This window comes from Carettochelys insculpta, chromosome 2, assembly GCF_033958435.1.
Source record: "Carettochelys insculpta isolate YL-2023 chromosome 2, ASM3395843v1, whole genome shotgun sequence".
NCBI classification, from domain to species: domain Eukaryota; kingdom Metazoa; phylum Chordata; order Testudines; family Carettochelyidae; genus Carettochelys; species Carettochelys insculpta.
Genome location: NC_134138.1, coordinates 33,370,353 through 33,391,379, shown reverse-complemented (window position 1 = coordinate 33,391,379; position 21,027 = coordinate 33,370,353). Strand labels below are relative to the sequence as shown.

General features: G+C 41.9%; 1 protein-coding gene across 3 annotated transcripts in view; it reads right to left on the bottom strand.

Annotated features, from left to right (window-relative positions):
- CSMD3 (CUB and Sushi multiple domains 3) overlaps positions 1–21,027 on the bottom strand; it is a 1,166,921-nt gene that overhangs the window by 629,495 nt on the left and 516,399 nt on the right. For all 3 annotated transcript variants that reach the window (XM_074985642.1, XM_074985643.1, XM_074985644.1), the window contains one exon: positions 12,074–12,195. In XM_074985642.1, coding sequence (XP_074841743.1) covers positions 12,074–12,195 — 122 coding nt within the window. The remainder of the gene's footprint in view (positions 1–12,073; positions 12,196–21,027) is intronic.

Here is a 21,027-nt window from a genome sequence, read left to right as displayed (position 1 = left end):
ACAAAAGCATTACAAAGTTTTATATTTGTTGAGAAGGTTACATTGTGATTTTGGAAGTGTGTTGCATAGTTTTCCTAATAGTTAAAAAGATTTAGTTTTTGGTTTTTGTTCTCCCTTTTTTTACCTCCTTACCACAGATACTGTGGTTGACTTGCTTAAGCTGAATTCCACTAATGGATATACTAGTGGGCTATGACAACGAATGGTAAAGACAAGTGATGCAACACCACAGTTCTCTCCAGGCTGATTATGAAGCCCAACATTTTTGATGCCTTGGCAAAAATGATGCACAATGAACTCCCTCTGTGTGTGCTAGAAGGGCAAATCATTCACAAGAGTGGTTATTTTATTAGTAGTTCTGTTACTTTTCTTTGTTTCTTGAAGCCTTACAATATGTAAGACTGAACCACTGTGTCTGTATTTGATGTATATGCCTCTACTGAGCCCTTATGTAGCATGGTTGAGAATATAGGTGAAGAGGAGACTGAACTGTACAGGGATAAGGATACCATTTTGTTTTACTCCCTTTGAAATGGGAGAGGACTCAGGGAGATCGCCATTTAAAAGTACCTGACCTTGTATTCCCTCATGAAATAAACAAATAATATTTACCAGTTTTCGTTATGGATGATCCTCAGCAAACTTGACTCTACCAGATGCTTTTTGTCAGATCAGGGATGACACTAAACGAATCTATGTTTTGTTGGATACATTTATTCTATATTTACCTGATAATTAAAATCATGTCTATGGTACTACAACCAGGACTGAATCCACACTGAGCCTCAAGTAGATTGACTTCATCTGTCTCATAAACTAATCAGTTAAGGAGAATACAAGCAAAGTCTCTCCAGTGACATCAGATATCTCTCACAGTAGATATCATAGAGCACTTTGCTGCGAATGTGGTATCTTTCAAATTTTGTGAAATTTCTTCATTGTTCCAGATGTCAGTAAGGATCTTCTGGATCTTTTTGGGATTTACATATTTCTGCCTGTATTCCATCTGTGCCAGGAGACTTTCTGAGATCATCAGACTGATTGCCTTTCTATTTCTACAAGTGAGGGTGGTGAATCAAGGTGATGTTGAATAAATATCTGCTTAATAGCACGTTTCAATTCACAATCTGCTCAGTAGCTGGCTGAAATGTTCAGTCCATCTCTGTTCCGAGCCAAGTTTATCTTTGTTAACTGTTTTGACATCTGCCATCATGATCAAATCTCTGCCCATCCTTGGTGGTGCATGGCCTAGCTTCAACGCATCAAAGAAACTCGTTGTTTCATCTGTTTCTTTATACATATAAGTGTATTTTGCTACCTTCTCCCACCATTTATCTTATATTAAACATAATTGTCTTTCTGCCTTGCTTTAAAGGGGTTTAATCTGACTCTCTTTGAAGTGGATGGAATGTAATTTTGACAGATTTGGAAAACCTCAGTTTTTTCAAGAGTCCTGTGGTTTCCTCATCTTTTTTGTCAAACCAGTAGGCATCCTTCAGTCTGCATAGACTATGGATCACGTCCTTTAAAGTTTCAATTGAGGACTTCATTTACAGCGTCTATTGTGACTATGAAGACCCACATGAGAGTGACAGTCCTTGCTGCATCTCTTGCAGATGTAGTGGGTGTCTGGCAAGTCCTTATTGTGCTTTCTGTGCACTCACTTCTCCTCTGCTATCTGTCTGATCTTCATCTCGCCCTTCTGAAGGCCCTTGTGTAACCCCTGCCTCCATCTGCTGCGGTCGTCTGCTAGTTGTTCTCAGTTGTCCAGCTCGATGTCTACCTCTCTGAGGTCTTTCTTGCAGATATCTTTGTAGCGCAACTGGGGGCGTCCAGGAGGTCATTTGCCAGAGGCTAGTTCACCATACAGGATGTCTTTTGGAATCCTTCCATCACTCATCCTGTGGATGTGGCCAAGCCAGTGGAGTCGACGCTGCCTGAGGAGGGTGTGCATGGTTGGGATTCCAGCTTGCTCGAGGACGGCGGTGTTGGTCACTCTGTCCTTCCACGATATTCCAAGGATGCGCCTGAGGAGGTGCAAGTGGAAGACATTCAGCCTCTTTTCCTGGCTGGCATACAGGGTCCAAGTCTTGCTGCCATAAAGGAGGGTGCTGAGGATGCAGGCTCTGTAGACTTGCATTTTGGTGTGAGTGTACAGCTTGTTGTTATTCCACACTCTCTTGCTGAGTCTGGACAGAGTTGTGGCTGCTTTTCCGATCCTCCTATTTAGCTCAGTGTCCAAAGACAGGGTGTCAGTGATGGTGGACCCGAGGTAAACGAACTCGTGGACGACCTCTAACGTATAGTTGTCAATGCTGATTGATGGGGATTCAGCAACATCCTGACCGAGTACGTTTGTCTTCTTTAGGCTGATGGTAAGCCCAAAGTCCTTGCACGCTTTGGAGAACTGATCCAGCAGTTTGTGAAGCTGGTCTTCTGTGTGAGACACTACAGCAGCAGCATCTGCGAACAGCATGTCTCTGATGAGGACTTCTTGCACCTTAGACTCAGCTTTCAGCCTTGCAAGGTTAAACAGTTTCCAATCAGATCTTGTGTGCAGCAAGATGCCCTCTGTTGAAGATCCAAAGGCGTGCTTCAGGAGGAGTGTGAAGAAGATCCCGAACAATGTCGGAGCAAGTACGCATCCTTGTTTGATGCCGCTCCTGATTCTGAAAGCATCCGATAATGCGCCGTCATATTGGATGGTTCCTCTCATGTCTTCGTGGAACGACTGGATCATCTTGAGTAACCGTGGAGGACAGTCTATCTTGTGGAGCAGTTTGAACAGACCATCCCTGCTGACCAAGTCTAAGGCCTTGGTCAGGTTGATGAAGGCTATGTAGAGTGGCTTTCTCTGCTCCCTGCACTTCTCCTGCAGCTGCCTTAGAGAGAAGACCATGTGAACGGTAGACCTCCCTGCACAGAATCCGCACTGCGATTTGGGGTACACCCTCTCAGCAATCTTCTGGAGTCTGCCAAGGATGACACGAGCAAACAGTTTACCAGTGACGCTTAGGAGGGTGATTCCACAGTAGTTGTTGCAGTCGCTTCTGTCTCCTTTGTTCTTATACAACATTACAATGTTAGCGTCGCACATATCCTGTAGAACCTCACCCTCTTTCCAGCACAGGCACAGTAGCTCATGTAGGGGTTCCAGGAGTGTGTCCGCGGCACATTTGATTACCTCTGGTGGTATACCATCCTGACCAGGGACCTTTCCTGCTGCAATGCTGTTGATGGCTCTCTTCAGTTCATCCACAGTCGGTTCTTGATCCAGTTCGTCCATTACTGGTAGGAGCTCGACGGCATCGAGGGCTGCGTCAACCACAATGTTCTCGTGTGAGTACAGCTCAGAGTAGTGCTCAACCCAGCGCTCCATCTGTTTGGCTTTGTCAGCAATGACTTCAGATTTGGATTTCAGAGGTGCCATCTTGTTCTGGGTGAGTCCTAATGCCTTCCTCATACCCTCGTGTGGGAGCACGAGCACCTGGTGGCCGGGCCTCACTCGCAAGGCAGAATGACCATACACTCCATCTTGGAATGCTATCATACAACGGCGGGAAGGTCTGAAGTCAGGCCAGGAGAAAGAAATCAGAAAGTTGACAAGTAGTTGGAGAGTCCCCAAAAAGAACATCCTGACAAGCAGATAGTAAGCCCCCAAAGAGAACAGCTGGGGCTAGTAGCTGGAAGCCCCCCAAAGAGAACATCTTGGTTGTACAACATCAGAGGGTCCCAGGGGAGGTTCAGAAAAAGACCAAGGACAGAGGAAATCTTGTAACATGTTCTGACAGGCCGGGAGGATAGAAAGCCCAAATTAGGTAACAAACGCTTTAATTGGCCAGGTATCGAACCCCCAAGTAAGAAACAGTATAAAAGGTGATTTAGCAGGAATAAGGGTGTGGGCTCCTGGACACAAGGCGGAGGCTAGCAACTTCCAGTCCAGACAGCAGACCCCGGCCTGATCACCCGGACGTCACCGCCACGAAAGGTCCCAACCAAGCTGTATCTCTGACTTGAAGGGCCGCTGTAACGTAGTTATTGGTGAGATGTGGGAGCATTGGATGTTATTGGTAAGTCACATGTAATTATATATAGTTATATGTAACCTAGTATTTAGCTTATGCCAAATAAATAACTATATATATATATATATATAACAAGTGTTAAGTAATTGTAGTTACGAATAAATGAATAAATCACTATTGGTAAATACCACTAGCTGGTCTAGCTGGGTCTGTATAGAGAATTATTGGGACTTAGAACAGCCACAGGGCATTGTGGTGTTCACAATCGGAGTGTTATTGTTCCTGGTACTCATAATACTGTGGAAACCTAGGTTTTAAAGTGAATACACTGAATCACATATTGCTGCTACACTATATCAGGCTGCTATAAAGGTGGGGTGGTTGGTCCTGGGCCACCTGACTCCCCCCGCTGTATCACACCCCACGTGCACCCACGGGACCCGGAGTAGGTCGGCACATCGTCACCTCGTACATTCCTCTGAGATTACCAAAGTCGGCACAGGTCTGGATGCTGCTGCATAGCTAGAGCCAGTGGTTGTTGGCACAGCGCCTGGCTGTCTGCTGTACTGTTCTTCTGGCCTCTCTAAGTGCTTCCTGGGTACTCTGGCTCGGTGAGCATTTGTACTCCAGGAGTGCAGCGCACTTCTTTTCAATGACTGGAATCATCTCATCAGAGTTAGCTTCGAACCAGTTGTTCATGTTTCTAGCTCTTCTTCCAAACACCGACAAGACCGTGTTGTAAACTGTATCCCTCAGATGTTGCCATTTGGATGTCGCATCGGCGTCCCCAGGGCCGCTGCACAGATTTTCCTGGAGGGTCTCTCTGAACTTTTCAGCTTTCTCCGAGTTTGCCGTCCTTCTGGCATCAATGCAGGGCTTTCCAGCAGGTTTAGAGCGGTACAGCTTCTTGGGTCTCAGCTTGAGCTTGGAGCAAACTAGCGAGTGATCTGTATCACAGTCAGCACTATGATAGCTACGTGTCAGAAGGAAGTTTTTGAGGTTATTACGCCTAGTGATGACCACATGTAGTTGATGCCAGTGCTTCAAGCGTGGGTGTCTCCACAACACTCTGTGCTGTGGCTTCGTTCAGAAGAATGTGTTTGTGATGCACAGATTGTGGTACATGCACACTTCAAGGAGACGCTGTCCATTGTCATTCATTTTTCCCACACCGAAGTGTCCTAAGCAGGAAGGCCATGAGGCCCAATCAGCTCCAACTCTAGCATTGAAGTCGCCCAAGATGTACAGTTGTTCACGAGCAGGTATTTGCACTACAGCAGCACTAAGCACATCATAGAACTTGTCTTTTACTTCTGGTGTGGTGTACAGCCATAATGATATTAGCTATAATCTAAGGATGGTCACTTGTAAGTTTTTGTACTACATCTCTGAATTCCTTCCCTGACACAGATTTATCACCTAGGTTACTTTTCTAGTGCACTTTGTAGCTTGTTTTGAGGGGCTGCATGGCTTAGCTTAGAAATATCAAGGAACATCTTGATTTTGGGAGTGTTCAGGCATGTGGATACAATGTGTAGATTCAGTATTGACCTAATCATTATGTTACAGGCATTGTCCCAGTGATCCTGACACCCTTTAAATCATACTGTCAGACAATGATGCAATCAATTAGATGCCACTGTTTGGATCTGAGATGAATCCATGTAGTTTTACATTTATCTGTCTCTTTGGAAAAGGTATTTGTAATTATCAGGTTAGATAGTAGGAGATCATTTTAACTGAGAGTAGGAGATCATTTTAATTCATTTTTCCAATGACACCTTGCCAATTGTTATCTTTACCTACTCCAGTACAGTAATCTCTTACGATTAGTTTGTGATTTTGTGATATTGACTTGATGAGAAAGACAAGATTAGAGTAGATTCATTCTTCACCATTATGAGGGCTTTGAAAGGTGGGTGCATATGCATTGATGAGAGCAGCAAATCATGAGTTTTTTCATAGTAACCAGAGTTTCATGAATCTTTTGTGGATGCCTATTGGATAGTCTTCAAGATATAACAAGATGTTGGTGCTGAGGGCCATTCCCACCCTACAGCTTCTATCTTCATGTGGTTCTCTCCTCTTCCAAAAGAAGGTGTAATGTCCAGCCAGTTCTAGTAATTCCCTCATCTGGTAATGTAATTCACTGAGCACGGCAAAGTAAAAGACAAGCTCTTTTGAAAGTAGAACTGTTCTTTCAAATCAAGAACTATCCACTTTGCCTTTCATAGTCCAGGAGTTCACAGCAGCCATCTTTAGTGCCTTTTTAGTTATCTTTTGTTTTTCACCATTTAAAGTATGGCCCACCAGCTGTGCTAAACTGGCCAGATATAATTTGGAAAGGTAAGATTTGAAGTACCTTTTCTAGCCCCTTCCTTTACAAAGAAAGAACAGTGCAATCCTAAAATGGGCTGCTTTGTCACCTCGAGTGTTGCTGAGCTTTCCTGTTACCCTTAGGTCAATAACAGGCAACCAATGTCCATCTGTGCACAGCCTTGTGTCTTTGACTGCCAGTAATATTCACCTGTCACTTTGCCACTCCTCCATTACCATAAGATTTTTGAAGAGAGATATACATGAATGACATGCGCATGAGGTTGATTAAATTGGGAGAATTGCTGCATTGGGACAATCCCATTCAATTAGTTGCTGAAGCTTGGCCAAGTGGCAAAAAGGCTGTTAAAACTGGAAGCCTTTTTAGCTGCAGTGGATAGAAGTGATTTCTCCACTATACCTTATACTTTCCAGATTATGCTGCTGCACTGCTTTTTAAGCCACTGCAGTAAGATTTGGTCTTTTCTGCTTTGTCTAACATGGCAGCCATCATATGATGGGAGGGCAATCCCTAAATCATCATCAGCCTTGACACTTCCAGTTATCCTCACCTGGTTTAGCCCACTTATCAAGGGGATTTACCAGGGCATGGTTGCTGTTACATACCTATAGTTACTTACAGACAAAAGTGAGAGCTGGGTGTAAAATGAGGACCAGAGAGGAAAATAACCACTTAAGGAGTGAAACAGCTTGAATCATTCAAAGGTTTTATTTCTCCAATGCCCTCATATACCCTGTGGTAGTTCCTAAAAGCATCCTGCTTTTGTGAACGAATCTGTAAGAAGTGAGAGGCAACATATGAGAGTTAAAAAAAAACTGGTGAGTAGGTACTGTTGTCTACTCTTTTCAGGCTAAACGTCCTGAAATATATGGATGTGATGTTGTAAAACTGTATAATACCAGAATGTTTATGAAATTGTGATAAATGTCATGAAGCTATCACAGGGCAAAACCCTGTAAATATGTGCATTTCCTTAGCACAATGCTGAATAGTTTTGGAAACTTTTATCAAAGAGAACTCAAAGAAGTTAATAAAATGTTTTCACATTTGACACTTTACATTACCATATGCTGAGCACAACCAGACATACCAACATGTACGTATACATTTGAAATTATCAAGAAGAAAAAAGAAAGAACAATCTCAGAGAAACTGTAGGCATGAAAACTCATTAACTTTTAACACATGCATATATTGAAATTTGAAAAAAATATTTTATGCCATTTATACTTCTTTATCTTTCTCTCACTACATTTGTATACCAATTTTATGATCTGTACTTGATCTCTCTAAGTACTTAATGGTGATATATATATCTTGCCTTACATATTAACAAATGAGGTTTTTTCATATTAGAAATATTATTAAAATATACCAATTATTTATCTTCACACAGCATGTTTCCCCTCTTTCCAAATGAAGAATTCTTTTGCTTTATACTTCACTGGCATAAAATATTATCAGCAGCCTAAATTATTCATACTGAAAAAGTCACTGAAAAGGTCTGTACTGGTATGTCACACTTCCCCACATACATACAGTATCATTGCCATTTGAGATGTTTATTTGGAGCCAAGAAATAATGTGTTTAGTGATACAGAATGATGTGCAAGAAACAGATGAACAAACCTTTTGAAAATGTAATCAGAATAGGTGGCCAGGAACACCTTATATTTACTTTCTCCCCCTCTAACTCCCTATTAGCATTATATTTTTAGGCCTAATGTATGCACATTGTTTTGCAGGTAGTAACAATATAGCAGATTTAGGAGATGCAACTATAAGGACAAAATACACACACTTACAGTGCAAATGAAAATATTAAGTCTCCCATAAAATAAAATGCATCCATAGCTAACCCACTCATTAGCTAGGGAGTAACTTAAAATTTCTGAAAATTACACAGATTTGTAAATTACTTTTAGACAGTGACACAGATTGTTGACTGAAGTAGAAAAATGCAAAGTACATCCCGGAAGATGGTATTGCAAATACGGCTATGAAGTTCTGGACCATCTATGGACTGGCTGGTTCTACTGTGAATCTATGGGGAGCCTGAAGGCTACTTTAACTTGTGTTGACTAATCAATGTGGCAGTTCAAGATTATCAGACCAGTGTGCAGGCCCTCTTTCTTTGCCCTTATCTCTAACCTAGAGAAAGATAGCATCTGAACTGTTATACTAGCTCTTGCACTCAGAAGTTTCCCTAAATAAGTGATCTTTGTGCGACTTTTTGCACCACATTGAAGGGGCAGAGCAGCCTCTGATCTATCTGTGTTTTCCAGGATACAATATGATGAAATACTTTGACTTCAGTAGGGCCAGAAGTTCTCCCAATTGGAGTTTTCTCATTGACCACAATGGAGTCATAGTTTCACCCTATATACAATGAGTCTTTAAAAAAAAATCACAGAAAAAGAAATATACAACAGAGAAACGCCATGGCACATCTCTCTGTATAGTCTGTGTCTGTACATGCAGAACACCAAATAATGGTTTAGATGTCAAGCCTTCAGAACTGATCTGAGAGTTCCTCAATCTATCTCATAAGATTTTGATATTAAGTAGTCATTGGTGACATATGTATGTGATGACAAGCTCCAGATAGGACAGATGCCCTTTATGTGAAACACGATGGCCATGTTTACACTAGCCTCTCCTTTTTGAAGGAACATGTTAATGAGTGAGTTTGGAAGATGCTAAGATGGTGCTGATGTGAATATGCAGCACCTCATTAGAATAATGGCAGCCATACATGATTCAAAAGTGCTGCTTTTGGAATGCATACTGCCCATGTAGGTGGGGGCCTTTCGAAAGGATCCCCTGACTTCGAAAGGCCCTTTTTACATTTAGGTTTTAGAAAGAAGGAACTTTTGAAGTCAGTGGGATCCTTTTGAAAGGCCCCCCGTCTACATTGGCAGTGTGCGTTCCAAAAGCGGCACTTTCGAATCGTATGCAGATGACATTATGCTAATGAGGTGCTGCATATTCATTTGAGCATCTCATTAGCATTTTCTGAACTCCCTCATTAACATGTCCCTTTTGAAAGGAAGGAGCCAGTGTAGACACAGCCCATATCTTTTGGTTCAATTGCATCATTTTGCCTATCCAAGACATTTAAGATTTCACTAATTTTAGCTCACAGTGAAATACTTAATGTGTAAGGAACCTCTGCTTTTCCAATGTGTGTGAGGCTATGCCCTCATTTTATACAGAAATGTGTTTTTGAATATGAATATTCATAACTATGAAGCACAAATGTTTTTATTAATGTACCATTTCTAGTGAAAGCCATTAGTGGTACTTGGGGAACTTAATGGACCGGTGCTCAATACAATGACCTGTAAATAACCTTGTTTGTCCTGTAAGCTTGTGCTATGGTTGGTCCTGATAAGACATGTGTCCAGCTCACTTGATGCTGAAACCCATTTTGAATGTAGTACTTTTCCATGGAGATGTGAAGGGGCTGAATCACAGAATCACAGGGCTGGAAGGGACCTCAGGAGGTCATCTAGTCCAGCCCCCAGCTATAAGCAGGATTAACCACTACTAAGTCATCCCAGCCAGGACCTTGTCCAGCTGGGACTTAAAAACCTCGAGGGATGAAGAATCCACCACCTCCCTAGGCAATGCATTCCAATGTTTTACCACCCGCCTGGTGGAGTAGTTTTTCCTAATATCTAACCTACACCTCTCCCTCTTCAACTTCTGACCATTACTCCTTGTTCTGCCATCTGACACCACTGAGAACAGTTTCTCACCCTCCTTTTTAGAGCTCCCCTTCAGCAAGTTGAAGGCTGCTATTAAATCCCCTCTAAGTCTTCTCTTCTGTAAACTAAACAAGCCCAGATCCCTCAGCCTATCCTCATAGGTCTTGTGCTCCAGACCCTTAATGATCTTTGTTGCCCTTCGCTGAACCTGCTCCAACAAACACACAACCTTTTTATACTGGGGGGCCCAAAATTGGACACAATATTCCAGATGTGGCTGCACCAGCACCAAATAAAGAGGAATAACTACTTCTCTAGATCTGCTCGAAATGCTCCTTCTTCTAGTGCACCCCAGTATGCCATTAGCCTTCTTGGATACAAGGGCACACTGTTTACTCATATCCAGCCTTTCATCCACCATAACCCCTAGGTCCCTTTCCATCATACTGCTGCTGAGCCAGTCGGTCCCCAGCCTGTAACAATGCTTGGGATTCTTCAGCCCCAGGTGCAGGACTCTACACTTCTCCTTATTGAACCGCATCAGATTTCTTTTGGCCCAGTCCTCCAGTTTATCCAGGTCCCTCTAGATTCTCTCTCTACCCTCCAATGAATCTACTTCTCCCCCTAGTTTTGTGTCATCCACAAACTTGCTGAGGGTGCAACCCAGTCCCTCATCCAGGTCATTAATGAAGATGTTGAATAACACAGGCCCCAGAACCGAGCCTTGCGGCACTCTGCTTGAAACAGATCGCCATTCAGATATTGAGCCATTGACCACTACCCATTGGGCCCGACCATCAAGCCAGCTTTCTATCCATCTTATAGTCCAGGGATCCAATCCATATTTCGTTAACATATGGACAAGAATGTTGTGGGAGACCATATCAAAAGCCTTGCTGAAGTCAAGGTATATCACATCCACTGACTTCCCCATGTCCACAGAGCTTGTTACCTTGTCATAGAAGCTAATCAGATTGGTCAGGCAGGAGTTGCCCCTGGTGAATCCATGTTGGCTACTTTTGATCACTGTCCCCTCTTCCAAGTGCTCCAAAAGGGATCCCTTGAGGACTCCCTCCATTATTTTCCCAGGGATTGAGTTAAGGCTGACAGGTCTATAGTTCCCTGGATTGTCCTTCTTTCCTTTTTTAAAGACGGACGCTACGTTTGCCTTCTTCCATAAGGTATCTCCCCTGATCTTCAAGAGTCTTCAAGGATAATGGCCAACGTTTCAGCAATGACCTCTGCCAATTCCCTCAGTACCCTGGGGTTCATTAAATCCAGACCCATGGACTTGTGCACGTCTAGTTTTTCTAGATACTTCAGAACTTGTTCCTTCCCCTGAAGATGACTGCTACAAACATCTGAGACTGAACAGGGAGAAGGCTTGAGCCCAAGCTAGTTGGCTCCCTCGCTTTTTTTACTTTTGCATGCAAATGAGGGAAATCGAAAATTCAAATGAGGTGCAGATTTACATATCTGGCACCTCATTTGCACATTCTTCTTTCAAAAGAAGAAAAGCAGTGTAGACATGGCTCTTTTGAAAGTAAAGCCCATCTTTGAAAGAACCCTTTTTCCCCAACAATTCCATCACAGTGTCTGCAACCCAACCATAAAGCAGTTATCTCTGAGGTCATCCAATCTTTCCAACTGTAAGTCACAGCAAAGCTGGGTCCTTATCATTTCCATATAATTTCATACTACTAAGTGCCACTTTTGCGGAAAGCGTATCTGCGATTTATATCAAAAATATGATGGCATCTTCTGGAAAATAAAAGTCAAAATACTCTAGACAAAGATATTCATAGTTCTTCCAATATCTGTCCATATATATATATATATATATATATATATACACACATGCCAATATATCTCCAATAACGCTCACAGAAATATCAACCACACTTCAGAAATAAATAATATTAAAATAAATTCAATATTGTGGTTTGTGTATGCCTTTGCTCTGTTTCTTTTTTTTAAATTATCACTAATATTAAACTTACCTTGTTGGAATTTATAGCTGTAATGACCCAAACACACTGAGCATTACTGTCATACTGGAATGGAAAATTGGGCGAGGTGAAGGTGCCACCAGGTCCCTGAAGATTAGATCCACAAGTCTTCACTGAAAAAACAAAATGTTTTTCTTATAATCCAGGTATACATGTACAGCAAATGCATAAACCATTTTCTCTCATATATTAAAATATGCAAATGATTGAAATACTGTTTAACAATATACCCATTGCCCTCTAAGATCATTGTATCTGTATTGCATTTTCCTGGGATACACATAAAATGCACATACTCTGAGGTTTAAGACATTACCTTTGATAAAACACATAATGGAAACTAGGTTTAATTAAAGTAATTGGTACCCAAGATTGTATAATGTACCTAGTCAGCATGACATGAAAAAATGTGTACCTTTTTCCTTAATCTTAAGGAAGAATTCTACAGAGAAGTTCTCATATACCAGACAATGACAAAGCCATTCATTGTTCACACGAGCAAGTCCGCTGCAGTTATCTCTGTAGGGCTACGTCTACACGTGAAGCCAACATCGAAATAGCTTATTTCGATGTAGCAACATTTCGATGAGTAACGTCTACACGTCCTCCAGGGCTGGCAACATCGATGTTCAACTTCGACGTTGCGCGGCACCACATCGAAATAGGCGCTGCGAGGGAACGTCTACACGCCAGAGTAGCACACATCAAAATAAGGGTGCCAGGCACAGCTGCAGACAGGGTCACAGGGTGGACTCAACAGCAAGCCGCTCCCTTAAAGGGCCCCTCCCAGACACAGTTGCACTAAACAATACAAGATCCACAGAGCCTACAACTGGTTGCAGACCCTGTGCCTGCAGCATGGATCCCCAGCTGCCGCAGCAGCAGCCAGAAGCCCTGGGCTAAGTGCTGCTGCCCACGGTGACCATAGAGCCCCGCAGGGGCTGGAGAGAGAGCATCTCTCAACCCCTCAGCTGATGGCCACCATGGCGGACCCCGCTATTTCAAAGTTGCGGGACGCGCAACGACTACACGGTCCCTACTTCGACGTTGAACGTCGAAGTAGGGCGCTATTCCTATCCCCTCATGGGGTTAGCGACTTCGACGTCTCGCTGCCTAACGTCGAAGTTAACTTAGAAATAGCGCCCGGCACATGTAGCCATGACGGGCGCTATTTCGAAGTTAGTGCCGCTACTTCGAAGTAGCGTGCACGTGTAGACACGGCTTAGGAGTCACATCCATGGTTGCACCAGTGAGAACCTTTAACATTTTTACAGAACGGAATATGGGAACAACTGAATAAAGGTATTTAAAAAAATGTAAGTCAGTTGTAACTGCTCATGGAGTAAGGTGTCTGAAATTTAGATGCAGCAGTAGTGAAAACAATGGTCTAGCAAAATATGAAAAAAAACCAGATTTCTTTTCTCTGTTTAGGATGAGATTTTGCCACACCTAATTCATGATGGGCTTGGCTACACTACCACCCTCATTCAAAAGAAGGACGGTAAGTAGGGGAGTTTATTAACGAAGTGCTGCGCTGCATACGCAGCACTTCATTAAGCAAATTCCTCCCCTCCCCCTCCCACGACAACTTTGAAGTTTAAAACTTCGACATATCGGCATGTGTCTAGCTGCGGCTCACCTGCCAGTACTTTGAAGTGCTGAGGCATCTTTGAAGTCCCTTTACTCCTCAAAATTTTGAGGAGTAAAGGGACTTCAGAGTTGCCCTGGCACTTTGAAGTACAGGTGGGTGAGCCACGGCTAGATGTATGCTGGTACTTTGAAGCTTAAAACTTTGAAGTTGCCACGGGGTGTGGTGGGGAGGCATTTGCTTAATGAAGTGCTGCGTATGCTCCCAACACCGTATTTACCCTCCTTCCTTCAAGGGAGGGTGGTAGCGTAGACACAGCCGATGAGTAGCACTTTACTCCACTAATATCCTCAATAGTCAATGGGGTCATTTGTGAAGAAAGGTGCTATGTTACTTATGATGATCTTAAGAAGTGGGTCTCTCCCATGACAGCTCATCACCTAATACATTATTTTTTTGGTCTTTAAAGTGCTACTTGACTGCTTTTTTGTTTTGCTATGCTACTTAGTGAGTGAAATCCTGCCTATGTTGAAGTTGACTGGAATTTTGTCATTGGTAGTTGTAAATCTAGGATATCACTCTGTGTGAATAAGCATAACACTAAACTATAGACAAGCGAGGTCTTTCACAGGGATAGTGTATACAGACTTTGTGTCTATGTTGCTTCTTTGACATTTTGTGTTCCTGTGCTGAAAACATTCCTGGTCATTCTTTTTTTCTGGGTTAAGCAGTTGATCTGACAAGCAACCTCAGCTATATCTCAGTATTTTGTCATGTTTCCATGTTGGTTCGTATAGAATTGTATTGAGTAAGGTGCAGAAGTAGAAATAAAGAATTGCTTATGTTGGAGTCTAGCAGACCATTTCATTTCATTGACTTAAGCTTTTACTAAGATAGGTGAATCTGTCATACAATCTGCTTTGAGAGAGCATGTTAATTTGGACAGTTGGGAATGAGCTAGCTTGTTCTAAGATGCCGAGGGTTCTGCCCGAACCAAGAAAGACATTCCCAAATAGAAACACAGATTTACTAAGATAATAAAGTCCTCTCACAGACCTTGGGATGCAGGCCAGCCCTCGCCTACAGACAGCCTGCCAACCTCAATCAAATTCTCACCAGCAACTATAGACCACCCTACAGTAACTCTAAACCTGAAACCAATCCCTCCAACAAAACTCAGTGCCAACTCTGCTCACATATCTACACCAGCGATACCATCACAAGACCTAACCACATCAACCACACCATGAGGGGCTCTTTCACCTGCACATCTACCAATATAAAAGATGCCACCATCTGCCAACAATGCTTCACTGCAATTTACATTGGCCAAACTGGACAGTCGCTATGTAAAAGAATAAATAGACACAAGTCAGACATCAGGAAAGGTAACATACAAAAACCTAAAGGAGAACATTTCAATCTCCCTGGACACTCAGTGACACATTTAAAAGTAGCAATCCTACAACAAAAAAACTTCAAAAATAAACTCCAAAGAGAAATTCCAGAGCTGCAATTCATTTGCAAATTTGACACCATCAACCAAGGATTGAACAGAGACTGGGAATAATTGGCCAATTACAAAAGCAGTTTCCCTGCTTTTGATGTTCACACCTCCACATTAGCTAGTGATAATGGGCCACATCCTCCCTGAATGAGCTGACCCGATTTCTCCTCTCTTGATGTTCACAACTCCATATTAACTGCTGATAACAGGACACATATTCCATGACTGAACAGACCTTGTCAACTCTGGCCCTCCCCCGACTGAGACTCTGTCTTTAAACCCTCCTCTTGAACCCCACACTCATGCATCTGACGAAGAGGGTCTTTGCCCACGAAAGCCTATGCTCCAAAACATCTGTTAGTCTATAAGGTTCCACAGGACTTCTTGTTGTTTTTGAAGACACAGATTAACTCGGCTACCCCTCTGATATAAAGTCCTCATAGCGTTCATTACCTACTATTTGTTCTACCCTTAGTGAATCCAATCAGGTTTACATTTCCTGAAATGACTATAATCTGCATTTACAGTAGCAACTAACTGTAGTATGCATATCACTGAGTAAATTGAGAGTAACAGTTCAAGTTAGCAGATTCACGCAAGTGGCATGCTAATACAGGGAGCGGAAGATGCTAATGAGGCACAGATGCAAATTTCCCATGCCTCATTAGCATAACTTCACGTGATTTGGAGTCTGGAAGACTGTTCTTCCAGACACCAAAATGCCGTGTAGAAGTGTGGCTGCTGGGGGGCTTCCAGAAGGAAGTCCTTCTTTTGGAGGCCCCTTCTTCCAGAAAATTTTTGGGAAGAAGGGGACTCCAGGAGGAGGACTTCCTTCCAAAAGTTCCCCCAGCTGGGGCCATGCTTCTACACAGCATTTTGGAGTCCAGACTCCAAATCATGTGACATTATGCTAATGAGGTGCGGGGAATTTGCATCCTTGCCTCATTAGCATCTTTCACTCCATGTATTAGCATGCCACTTCCGAAGGAAGTGGCCTGTGTAGAAACGGCCTTTGAAAACACTACTGCTAAAGAAAAGAAAGAGCAGATGATATTTTATGAGGAGCTCAAGAAGTATGTAGTTCACAAGGAAGTAATCATGAACATGAATTTAATTCAGTTTCTATACAAAACAAGAATAACTATATACAAAGCACCTGTTCCTCAATACCAACAAGAAGTTTCCAGAAAAGTGATGGGTTTGACACGAGTCTTGGAAATCAAGATGAAAACTGTTAATGCTATTAAAGGCATCCACATCTCCTGTTTCAATGCTGCTGAAATTTTAAGTGTCACAGATGTGCTCCTCAAACTATTGGTTAACTGTGGTCCTGGTAAGTAGAGAATAGGCTAAAGGAATACCTTCAGAAAAGTGCACCTGATCAGTCCAAAAACAGGCCATCCAACAAATGACAATTCAGGAATTATAACAACTACAAACAATCCCAATTAATGTTGAACAACGTATGTGTACACAGCCATATGGCCTGACAAATTCAGTTATAAGTGGATCGTACTTGAAGGATCAGAGTGAATGGATAGACACAGGAGTTTAATTGCTTGAAGTTGTTCATTTGACAGAAACATGAGTACTTCTAAGTGCTTCATTAGCCTTATAATAATATAAGACAGAATATTTGTTGGGCCATGCCCATATTGTCTTTAATCCCCACTGCATAATCAGTGCTTAGTTGTCCCACTTTCTTTTCTTTTCCTTTTATTGATATGTCTGTAGCAATGGTGCTCAAAGAAAATTTCAAAATTGCCACAAGACCCCCACAGCAGGTGCTGCCTTCCCCCAAAGCCAGGCACCTCCCCCCTCCCAGAGGTTACTCACTCGAGTCATGTCTTGCATGCTGCAGCTGTAGCTGCACAATGCTCATGAACAAGCTGCAGCTACACCCAGGCAGCGGGCACAAATGAGCTGTGGCTAGACCCATGCAGCCTGCACAAATAAACCACACCTAGATCCTCATGATACGTGAACAAACTGCAGCTAGAGCTGCTCGGTATATGCAAACGAGCCACAGATAGCTTCTGGCAGTTCTTACTGTATTCCTATACTTTCCAACTTCAGCTCATAACTTCCCTTGCTCATCCCTGCTATCCACCATTACTTGCAGACCTTCTGCTTTCTTTTAATCAGTTTATTGTGATGCTTGCCCATCCACCTTGGTTTGCAACACTTACCTATGAATATTTCCCCCTTGCTTGGGAAGTAGGCTTTTTAGTTTTTTTAGTATGACAAAATTCTCAGGCACAGGAGAGGAGGAATCTGTTACTATGTAGTCATGCAGTGAGTAGGAAAAGGAAGGAAGCAGAACCAATTGTCTCTCCTGTGGTAACACTTGCCCCTATAACAATGGCTCAGGCTAAACCAGCTCAGAGTGAACAACCCCAGTCTTTGTCTGCAGGATAGGTAGCTTAAAAGTGAGGAGTCTACTAATGGGATAAGTTACCTAAGCCTACACTGAACCAAACGTCATGTTACCAGTCTTCACTCCTTTCAAGAAAGGAGGAGGCATCTCACTGAACTTTGGAATTGTCGTAATTTCTAGAATCAGAAACTTGTCCTGGAAAAATGGCTTGTGCCAGCTTCAGAGCTCTCTGAAGGGCAAGACTATCTGAGGATGACTGAAGAGGGTATCCTCTACAAGGTATGGTTTTAGGTGCAAGTCTCCAGACACTTACATCTCTTCTGGAATTTACATCTGGAACACTTTTCTGTAACATGGCCTTTCCAGGGCATAATAAGCAGTGAGTGTGAGAGTTCACTAGGGGTCATAATCACTCTGCACAATGGGTAGTGTTTAAAACTGGTGAAGGAATCACAGTAGGCTGAATCCTACTTAACTAACTACTATTAATTAACTCAGTCCTCGGGGTACTGTTTAACCTACTTATTAGAGACACAGGATTAAAGGAAAGCACTGTGACAGAAAACTTCAAGGTAAGATACCAGACAGAATTTTGCAAATCAAGTCACATGTGGTGAGAAGAAACTGGTGGAGGTCTGGGCACCTCTGCCTTTAAAAAATCTCAGGTGGAACTACCAGAGGACAAAAGGCACAAGTGCCACCCAAATAACACTCCTAAGCAAAATTCCCAGATTTGGTGCCCTGGGATCATGCACACCTATGTGCAGTATGTTGTTTCTGGCACTAGAAGAACAGCATTTCATACTAGAATTGTTCAGGCTTCTCTCTCCTTCAGAGACTCAGACACTAAGGTCAGAAGGGACCATCACAATCATCTAGTCTGACCTGTTACACATTGTGGGCCACAGAACCTCAAACAACCACTACTGTAACAAACCCCTAACATCTGACTGAATTACTGAAGTCCTTGAATAATGATTTAAAGAAAATTCACCCTTTACAGTAGCTTAAACCTGAAAGTGACCTATGCCCCAAGCTCCAGAGGAAGGCACAAAAAATAACCATATGGTCTCTACAGACCCCCAACTATGACAACCAGTTGGACCATAAGTATGTGGGCATGATCTGCAAGTTAGACACCTCTGAAAGAATTCTCTGTAGTACCTCAGAGTCCTCCTCATCTTGTAACCCATCATCCGCCATTGGGGAAGGCAGTTAGGCTTTTTGTCCCACTCTCTCTATTATCCTCCTAGGAAGGCTGTTCCAGACTTCAGTCCTCTCATGGTTAGAAATCATCTGATTCCACACTTAAACTTGTTGATGGACAGCTTATATCCATTTGTTCTCATTTCCCCACTGGTTCTTAATTGAAGTAACTCCTCTTTCTCTTTCTGAGATCCTGGTTCTTTCCTCCTTTTTCAGTTATTTATATTTTGGGAGGCAGTGGTATATATCCCAGAATCACAAAGCAGAAGAGCAACCATATTTATCATATGGATGTTTCCAAATAAGACTTTTTTTTTAATGCCCTCTTCGAAAACTTAGTTGGTCATCGCTTCAACTGAACCAAAATTATGGTCACATATACCACCCTCCTAGCATCAGTCAAAATCTGAGCTTTTATATTTTGTCTTAATTGTAGCCAATTAATTCTACAAGTGGGAACAAAAGTAAATGATTCATCATTATGATCAGTTCTTTCCTAGTTTACTCTGGTGTCCACTAGGGTTTTGTCTTGAGTTTTGTTCATCGCTATTCATTATGTATTTGCTTTATTTTGTGGAATTGATTTAAATACATGGATTAAATTTCCATTCCTATGCAGATGAAACATGTGTTTGAAGATTACTCCTGATTGCTCCTCTATTTCCAATTATTATATTAGCTTCTCTGGGGGACAGAGACATGAAGTCAAATATTTAAAACAAAATACTATTAAAATTAAACTAACAATTGATTGTTCTAGACACAAGGTCAAGACATTATCCTTGTTTCCACTGAATTCCATGAGGAATATGCCTACTGGTACTAACAGAAGTAGGAAAATGCTCTCATACAGGCTTATTATTTTACCAAACTACATTAGTGTGATTGTGTAATCAGTTTTAGCAAATACACTGAATGTTTCTCACAGCACAGAGCCTGCAATTACATGTATCATAAACATGGAGAAACAGATCATTCTTAATTATACACAGAACTGTTTTCATACACCAAAAAAATTGGCCATAGCTCAAACTCCAGGCATGAATACAGTTGTGCGTGGGGAAGAGAAATCAGTTTATCCATTCCAGAGTCCCATTTCCGTGTTCTTCCTAACAAATGTGAGTTCTCATTGATTTCATTGGTGCATATGGATCTTACATATGGATCCAGTACTGGAAAGGAAAAACTGCTAGTTAGCACTTCAGATGCACTGAGAACTGAACCACCAGTACCTCAACAGCTCTAAGAAGTGGCCATGAAAGGTATGATGGTAGATATTGACCCCATCCTGACAAGAGACATAGTCCAAAAGTGTGGCCTCTACTTGTGCTACAATGTACTTGGCCAGACTTTTAGTTCATTTAATCAGTATTGATATATTGACGCACACCTGAGGATCCCAACTATCATTTTCAAAGTTAACACAATCTTTACAATGGGAAAAAATAATTTCAAAGGTAGACACACATTTTAGATGTATTATAAACATGAATGCTGCATGTGTAATGAAGACCAGAACAGAAAGAAAGAGAAGCAGACACTTGAACTATTAAGTATTAGAGAAGTTAAATTAACTTTTGGCATCAGTTTTCACTGTTAAAAATTATATATAGATCTCACTAAATCCAACAGAAAGACTTACTTTTCACTTAAGATGGTGCTAGAATGGGTGCATGCATAATAGCAAGCAATTCTGATAGTGATGATATGCAAGCTGATGTGTTAAAAATACTGGAGGCCTTGGAAGATGAAAGCCCCCATGTCAGCTGGATCTAGGAAAAGCATAAATAAAGCAGTCTTGGGAAACCCTGGCAATTAAGAGCAGAGGAGCAGATCACTCTCTGTTGGAGAAACTAAGATCATCCAATCTATGTACAACACCATTTCTGCATTTGTCTCTTTTGTGCAAAACCTCAGTTATGTATGAAAATTAGGTAGTTCAGCTTGTTAGCATTCTTTGAAACAATAATAAATTAGATAGAACTTTACTACACGGACACACTTTAATTGATTTCAAAATGTTACTAAAATGGCTACATTGTCGGAGGTAGGGGAAACAAATTAATGAAGTGAGCTACAGGATGCCCTGCAATGAAGTTATTGCTGGAATATGCCCAGGTTAATATTGCTATCAATGTTCTCCAATGTATTAATCAATCAAGTGGATTTTTAACAGAGATAGTCCGAAACCAGAACTCAAATCCTATGCTATGTTCTTTTCCTTTGTTCTGTAAGACTGTGTCTACACTAGCCCAAAACTTCGAAAT